The sequence below is a fragment of the Triticum dicoccoides genome, chromosome 5B, assembly GCF_002162155.2.
Source record: "Triticum dicoccoides isolate Atlit2015 ecotype Zavitan chromosome 5B, WEW_v2.0, whole genome shotgun sequence".
NCBI lineage: Eukaryota > Viridiplantae > Streptophyta > Magnoliopsida > Poales > Poaceae > Triticum > Triticum dicoccoides.
Window position 1 is genome coordinate 606,092,605 of NC_041389.1, and position 9,089 is coordinate 606,101,693.

At 45.6% G+C, this 9,089-nt stretch overlaps 1 protein-coding gene across 1 annotated transcript; it reads left to right on the top strand.

Moving 5' to 3' along the window:
• Positions 1 to 2,539: 2,539 nt before the first annotated feature.
• LOC119306303 (transcription factor JUNGBRUNNEN 1-like) lies at positions 2,540 to 4,567 on the top strand. The gene is made up of 3 exons (XM_037582559.1): positions 2,540 to 2,783; positions 2,960 to 3,276; positions 3,399 to 4,567. The coding sequence occupies exons 1-3, from the start codon at positions 2,540 to 2,542 to the stop codon at positions 3,969 to 3,971; spliced, it is 1,134 nt and encodes a 377-aa protein (XP_037438456.1). The 3' UTR covers positions 3,972 to 4,567.
• Positions 4,568 to 9,089: the final 4,522 nt, after the last annotated feature.

The window sequence follows — 9,089 nt, forward strand, 5'->3', positions numbered from 1 at the left end:
GCTCCAAATATTCCTTTCTCTCTGTGTAGGGACTCAGTCAAGGGCTATGTAGGAGTATGTATGAGCTCATGCCCTTTGATTTATTAGTTTCTCTTCTATAACCTATGCTATGCACACGCGCGTGCGGCCGGCTACTGTTCTTGCATGCGATTAACCTATGCATGCTTTCCCATGCGCACAGACAAATGAACACTTATATTAACTCGTTATATACCTTCTTAGTCTAGTCATAGTGGGGGTATCATATACTAGTATCATGCATGTGATACTAGTGTATGATACTATATTTGTAGTGCATGGTATCATAGATTAGTATCATATTTATTGTCTTACATGACACATACTTCCTCCTTTCCCGTTTATAGGGCTCGTCTCAAAAAAATCTGTTTTTCCGTTTTATAAGTCTCAATTCTACTATACTCCCTCCTTTCCGGTTTATATGGCTTAATTTGAAAATCTCTTCAGCCAAAGTAGATGATGAATGGTGGAATTAATTTCGTAGTTTACAAAAGTAATTAATTAGTACTCTCGTTTTTCTTAAAAAGTTATGTATACCGATGCATTAATTACACCACATGCATGCAAGACCACAAAATGACCAAGAACTTCTACATGCATTGATGAGTTCTTTCTTCATCCTTGCATGCAGTGATTTAATACTCCTTGAAATTTGAACATGTGATGGTAAGTACTCCCTCCTTTCTGGTTTATAGGGCTCGTCTATTTTTTTTTGTTTTTCCGTTTTATAAGTCTCAATTCTACTACTTACCATCACATGTTTAGATTTCAAGGAGTATTAAATCACTGCATGCAAGGATGAAGAAAGAACTCACAAATGCATGTAGAAATTCTTGGTCATTTAGAGGCCGTGCATGTATGTGGTGTAATTAATGCATCGGTATACATGACTTTTTGAGAAAAATGAGAGTACTAATTAAGTACTTTTGCAAACTACGAAATTAATTCCACCATTTATGATCTACCTTGGTTGAAGAGATTTTCAAATTAAGCCCTATAAACCGGAAATGAGGGAGTAGTAGTATAGAATTTATTATGATATGGTATCATAATATGATACTCAATCATTTCTTTCTTCATTTAATTCTATGCCATTTTATCAAAATTGCCTAATTGGCATGCATGATACTAGTTATGATACCCCCACTATGACCAGCCTTATGTACTACTTAGATTCTTAAAAATTTGCTCCATTAAAGATGACGAAACCTAGCTGAACCCCTATATTTAACTCTATTTTTTTGACAAACTAATCTAGCCTTTGTTACATACATTTTAAATAATTGCATGATATATCATCAATCAATCGAATGATTTAAATTCAACACACGCAATAAATCAACCATAAACATGCATATAGTTCATCTAATCGAGCAATCTAGATTAAAACATGCATAGAGTTCATCCAAAAGATACCACATTGATCAAGTTTGATCCAAAATCATTCCAACATAGCATGTCGTGTGTCATGGATCGAGCCCTACCACAGACATGCTTCGTGCTCATCAACTCAAGAATTTCATGCTCATCACATTCAAAGAAAACATCACCTCCATGGACACCACCACCATCACCCTCATGGCCACCATCGATCATCACCAAACGGGAGACGTCCAACTGGGCTATGATCTCGGAACGAGTGAGCTCCCAATACTTTCTTACCATGGCATCCGTCGTGCTTGGGTCCATGAACATGATAACCCTCTCTTTGGGTGATTCATCGCCTCGATCGGCTTCGCGGCCCGTTTGTCGTTGGCCGGAACAAGGGGAGGGTGACATCCCATCATCGCGGCCATTGCGTTCTTGTCATCTGTCTTCTTGTCGGTCTTTCTTGACGACATGGTGGTCCGCACCATTTTTTTTACCCCAACCTCTCCCTTGGCGCGGGCGGCAGCAGAGGGGTCGATTCCGACAGTATCGCGGTCGGTGTGGTAGCGGAGGAGCCTTCCAGGTGGCAGTGACAGGAAATGGTGACGGCTCGGGTGGGAGGAGGGCCCGAAATTATCCTGAGAAGTGGCACCGGAAGAATAAAAATGAGAGAGTTGGGCTGCCTTTTGGGGGTAACTTCTTAAAATTTTACTCTCTAACAGTTAAGAGTTCGGCTAGGTGCGGCAAGCTCAAATTTACTCCTCTAAAGATTTTTATAAGGGATCGGGCTATAAATGTTATTAGAGGGTACACATGCAAGTACAGTAAACGAGAAGCTGCTGTGAAGAAGATTCGTCAAGATCGACTGTGGCGAGAGAAGTCAGACCAAGCGACTTAGACTGGAATTATGTCACCTCTTTAACTTCTTGCCGAGCCCTCGCCTCGGAAGCTTTCACCTTCATCTATACTTAACTCCAAGGCCACCAAGAGCTTCCTATCCTATATATACAACGCATATGCGCAACACAAGGAAGAAGAATCATTCAAGTGTAGAACAAGGCAGAGTAGAAACAGCAGCAAGCTAGACGTATAAACAAGAACAAAGGCAAGATCGCAGGAGAAGCTTTGCTAGATAGCTAGCTGAGATTGATATATGATGGTGGGCAAGGCGGAGATGAGCGCCATGGAGATGGAGAAGGTGATGAGCGACGGAGAGGTGGTGCTCGGCGGCGCCGGCGAGGAGGAGGACGACGTGGTGCTGCCGGGGTACCGGTTCCACCCCACCGACGAGGAGCTCGTCACCTTCTACCTCCGGCGCAAGGTGGCCAAGAAGTCGCTCCGCATCGAGGTCATCCGGGAGATGGACATCTACAAGCATGACCCATGGGATCTCCCCAGTAAGTACCGTGTTCATTTGCATCATGCCCTGAATGTTAATTGCTCTTGCTGCTCATAATTATACTGACTGCAGTTTCACTAGTTTTCAACTTTTCATACACAAATCAACTCGTGGCTTCAAAAACATTGGCTGTCCGGAGCAAGAATTTTATCTGACAGAGTGTAATCAACGCAGAGGCGAGCACGGTTGGTGGGGAGAAAGAGTGGTACTTCTTCTGCCTCAGAGGAAGGAAGTACCGGAACAGCATCCGGCCCAACCGGGTGACCGGCTCCGGCTTCTGGAAGGCCACCGGCATCGACCGGCCCATCTACTCTGCCACCAGCGGCGGCTCGGGCTCGGGCTCCGGCGTGTCGATCGGGCTGAAGAAGTCGCTCGTCTACTACCGTGGCAGCGCTGGCAAGGGCACCAAGACCGACTGGATGATGCACGAGTTCCGCCTCCCGCCGGCCGCCGCGGCGGCCACCAACGCCTCCCCGAGCATGCAGGAAGCCGTAAGTGATCCACGCCTGCATTCCATTTCCACACAGAGTCACGGTCCGTGGCACGTGTGATGTGGTGCAGTGTGAATGGTGAATGTAACATTGACCCTCTGACGTGTGACCGGAAAATGCAGGAGGTGTGGACCATCTGCAGGATCTTCAGGAGGACCATCACCTACCGGAAGCAGCAGACGTGGAGGCCGGCACCGGCGCCATCCACCACCATCACCGCGGCCGACTCGAGCTCCAACACGGGGAGCTTCGAGTCGTCGGAGGGCGGCGACGAGTACATGAACTGCCTGCAGGCTCCAGCAGCCGCCGCTCCATACATCTCCCAGCACCAGCACCCGCAGCAGTACGTCAGTCAGACGGGCACGGTGGACAGCGGCAATTTCTTCTACAGGGATACCATGCACAACCAACAGTTCCAGGAGCAATGGAACTCTCCGCCTGCCGCGCCGGAGCCGGAGCAGAAACCACTGAACCCATTATCGGCGGCCGACTCCTTCCACCAGAATGAACATAACCTCACCGTCGCCCCCAACGATTTCCACAAGGTCGAGGCCCTCGACGGGTATTTGGAGGAGATCGCGAGGATGATGGAGGTGACTGATCCGGCAGGGTTTTACGACTACAGATCATACGGTTCATCAGCAGGAAACAGAGGGCCGAGCTTCGTGCGCACCCTCCACTCTTCGGCCCCGTAGGCTCCCGCGAGTTCACCGACGGTCCGGTCCGGCCCCCTCGCTCGCCTCCGTCGCCGGCGGCTTCGGTAACACCATGGTTCGCCCTCCTTACCACACCGGCCGTTCTCTCGCGTCGTTCTACAGAAGTTCAGTATCGATGATCTTCAGGGAAGCTGAAAGGTGGCGGGACAGCGACAGTGTGGAAGCTTCCTGCCGATCCGTCTGCCCAATTCGGGACGTGGTTTACTGTTCCGACGTCGACCGGGTAGTACTTGGCTGCTACCCTCTGGTGCCTAGTGGGTTAGTTGAGTCGGTACATCGGAAGGTCTTGAAGTGGGGTCCCGGCGGCGAGTGTGGTCTCGGGTGGTCCGGTGAGCAGCAGCAGTCACTCACTGCGGCTGCCGTAATCCCCTGCATGCGCCGCCCTGGTCCAGGCGAACAGTATACAAGACACCGATGGCAGTCTTGCCGGGCTAGGCTCATGTATCTGACATGAATTGAGGAACTTGTGGTTGAACTAAATGATTTGATTGGGTCCATCTTGTCCTTGTGAACATGTATCTTTGATAGTGTCACCGAAATCCTAATCCTGTGTGCAATTGAAATGATGTTGGATAGTTTTTTGAGTTAGGGAAAGTATAATAAGGGGCTCCCCAAAACCTATATTTGAGGAGAAAAACTAGGAGTTAAAGGCATTTCTAACTGATCCCCGATCCGGTGTTATAAAGGAGTAAAAATTCGGTTTTACTCGTCTAACTGGCACCTAGCCGATCCCCTAAACCGAATAGTGAAGGATAATTTATCCTCCGCCACTTATCCCACCCTTATATTTACTCGGCTGCTACCGTTTGAAGGAAAAAAATCCCCTCCCCTCCGGTGCCCCACCCACCACACTCCCATGCCGCATCTACGTCGGCACCATCCTCCCCCCTCGCCGGCCACCACCCGCCAACAGGGACGACGCTCCGTAGGCCCAGCGGCTGTTGTTGCCCACCCGGATTTGTGCCTCTTCGCGCCGTCGCCGCCACATAATCGGGAGATCTGCTGCTACCGCCACCCGCCGCCATGGCCCGATTTAACGCTTCCGTCCGCCGGCGACGACGCCTTTGTCATGGATTGGCCGTGTACCGAATCGCACAGCCCCAACTATGCCTCTACGCCGCATGCAGGTATGGTGTCCGCCTCTAGCCGCTCGGATCTCACTCATCGAAGGTTCGCTGGGAAAGACATGCCCGGCCGTCGGTTGGCCTCGGCACTGGCCCTGTAGCTCGTCGGCTCCCCATTGCTGGTTTTTAAGTGCGACGACTGCCTGCGACAGGTGGTGCACCGCGTTTCCACCACGCCAGAACACCCCGGATGATATTCTTCAAGTGCAAAAAAGATGGCATGAGTGCTTCTTTTGATTCGGTTGTTTATCATATTTGGCGCCGTTTCATTGTTTCCTTAAATTTGTGAGTAGGATGGATGCAAGTTTTAGTACCGGGAAGAAGCTTACATCGATCTATTGATAGCGAGAAATTTGATAAATGTTCGCACATTTCTCTATAGAGTAGAGACTAGAGATGAGACTAGATGCGACTCAATATCGAATAAGTCGGAACTGAAGTCGAAAGAAGTGTGCAAGCTCGAGAAGCCAATAGAAAAAAATAAACAATGAAGACATCGAGAAAATATTAATCCAACTAGTGGGAGCAATTATGGAAGTTGGATATATATTAAAGTGTCTAACTGTAGTTCTTATTTTCTTTGGTTTCGTTCTCGTAGCGAAGAATTGGTAAAATATGTGCTCCAATGTATCAAAATGTTGTTCAATGAAATAAAGATGCAATGGAATTTGTTTTGGTGGCCAAAAATTAATTTTATTTACTCCGTTATATTTATAGGACCAGCTAGGTCCGGCCAAAACTTAGTGGAGTAAATATACTCCACAAAAGATTTACTCAGTTGGATCCTCCTTTATTTATAGGGGATCGGTTAGAGTTGGCCTAAGCATTAGCTAGCGGACCCCCTAAAACCAACTTTACTACGATTATAAGTTCGGCTCCCTAAAAACCATCCCCCAAATAACTTTATATGGTCCAACTAGCAACCCTGGACTATCCCTTGTTGATTCAAAGAGCGTGCTGCACATGAACAAGATAATGGAGCCCCAGAAAAGAGTAATCGTAGCCATTATCCTGATGGTGGCGGCAACCATTACATCACCTCCAAGATAAATGAGGCCAAGGACATGCTCATAGGATGGAAAATCCAGGTCCAATTTTTAGCATGTGCAAATCTAGATGAACTTATTTTGCATTGATTGCGATGATGTAGTGATTCGCTTTCCATTGGCACTATTAGCATTGTTGAGCTGATACCGTACATCAGAGAAAAGATACAACTTATGGACCCGAGTAATTATGTTGCCCAGTTATTATGCTACTCTATATCGTACCGCATTGTATGTCATAAGAATGATACTCTTGCGTATATGATCAGATCAAGCGGTGATGTACCCTTTAGGCGGTATTGATCGGCCCCCATCTTATGTCATGCCAACATATTCTATCCCGTTTGGATTGCATTAACCCGACACAGGGATGAAGTGCACTTCACTAGAATCTTACTACAAATATGTCCTTCAGTGTGGACTCTATGTACCATGTACTCTCACACTCAGAGATTCCAACAGACAATAAAAAAAAATTGGAAATCAAAGATACCACTAAAAGTTAAAATTTTCATGTGGCATAATTCAAGGGGGCTGCGCTAACTAAAGACAACCATGTTCGCTACAACTGGAAAGAAAGCAAGAAGTGTAGTGTTTGTACTTTTTAGAAAGTAGGCCTAGGCCCAACATTAAATTAATGACACACTAATAAATAGGAAACGACAAAGATACAAGATATAAGATGCTCAAAGATGAACTTACAGGACACCAAACAAATAAGCAAATCTAAGAGAAAGCAAGACACACTTCTTGATCGTTGATGTCCTCATTCACCAATGCAAAAAAGGACCTCTAATGATTTTTTTGTCGAAAGAGCAAACTCCGGCAAAGGTGCGGATGTCGAGGAATCACCCTAATAATAGCTAGTTCACGAGAGCCTTAGCTCTGACAATCTGCAGATTTGGAGCATAACTCTAAATGTAGACACCGCGACATCATCCCATCGTTGACCGAAATCACCGGAGCATCACGCTGAGGCCGTGGAACGTCTAGGTTCAAATCGGACAGTTCAAAGACAGTCTTGCATGTCTATATAAGGTGAAAATTCACCAAGGAATTTTGCGGCAACCCTGTAGGGTTCCATTGTGAAGGGAAACTAAGGGGACCTGTCCCGCCGCTGGTGCGAATCAGGTGAAAGTTGAGCTGATTAATTAAATGTATTCTAGTTTATGCTGGTATAAGTGAAGAACTCTCTGATACCCCACAAGTGGTTTTGGATGGCAAATTGGAAATTATCCTCTCCTAGATGTCATATTTAGTTCTCATCTGATGTTATGACGTGCCTATGAGATGGCCCTAATCTGACTTCTACCAGATAAAATAAGGTCAGGCATTGTCAGACTTTCAACCAAACTCACCTTGAAGCTTCAAAATAAGCTCTCTTAGTAACTCCGAGTCTTACCTGGTGTGAACGAAGACATCAAGGCATCCCTCTAACAAGCCTTAGCTAACAACATTGGATCATGTCTAAGCTAGGTGATTATGAAGAACTTCATCTAAATTCACTGCGTGCCTGACAGACGACCACAAGAAGACTTCTGGGGAATAAGCAGACAATATACATCACCAGGGTTTACCTGTTACACAAACAACGGATGAAAAAGTTTTCCTATCACGCGAACTAAGGGCCATTTTGACCTAGGACTTTCTGAAAATCTTATTTCAGGTACTTCTGAGCACATCAAGGCAGGTCTGCAGATCAAGTATGGTACGGTGCGCTCAATCAGTCATTTTCTCAACAGCATCAATCACTAGAAGTCTAAAGAGAAGGCCGAAGGGAGGGGGTTGTTGGGATGGATGTGGGGTTTGCCATGTGGTGACACCCTAGGCGATGCTCTGGTAGGAGTACCCCACGTTAAATGAGTCAAGGCCGTGTAGCTTTTGTACTCACCATGATACAATTAAACAGCTCGAGTTCCAATGCAAGTTTGTGTTCTACGTGGTCAATACGTACCGGCCCACAAGTGTTGCCAATAGATATGATCATTGTCTTGAAGGAATACAAAATAATTTCAATGCGCTAATTAGGAAGGTTTTTTTACTTCAAAGATCATGTATTTGGGGCTTGTTGCTTACTGATTGATCTGTATGTCTGCTGAATGTTGTTATGCCAGCTAGTGAAAGCATAAAAAATTATGACAAGCAATGGTTTGTAGCATCGGAATATGTTTCAACTACACCCTTTTGGGCACGCGGAAAATTTGTTACCTTTTTATCCGAACTCCTGTTTGTGCAAATTGACAACACCAAGTTATGCCCAAAATTTTAACTCTTGTCATCAGTGTGGCGGAAAGAACACCTGTGATCGCAGGAAGTTTAAAATTTAGAGAACAATTCAATTTCATTGAAACAAGGAAAGATTCATGCAATTCATACCGTCTACTCCTTTTATTTGTGGGCACGCAGAAGAATTTATTACCCTATTATAGAAAATAAACAAAAGTCTTGAACAGTATGGCAACTATTTTTGTTGATCAATAAGTCGATGACTATACAAATGGTCCAGACCAATTCATAACTGACTAATAATTCATACAAGACCAGAAAGGCTTCCCAGGATTACCGGGGAATGCCAATTCAATACACAATGATGATTTAAATTGTTGCAGTGTCAAGCTACCATCGAAAGCATAGCATGGAGAGGAGCAGTGGACATTCATTGTCGAAAAGTCTGCATTGAATTTCTTTGCTGCAATCCACATCAAACATTTAAACTCCTTTAAACTTCATTGGAGATTTGTAGTGTTCTGTAAAAAGAAGCATATATACTGTAAGCTCATTAACTACTTGACCTCCCGTCTAGTTCGACCTAGACCATGGCCATCTATTCATCCATATTAATTCATATCATGGGAAAATCCCTCCTCCACTCTATCCCCTTTGGTGAGCCCGTACATTCACCTCCTCTCTGCCTACTGCTACGGGGG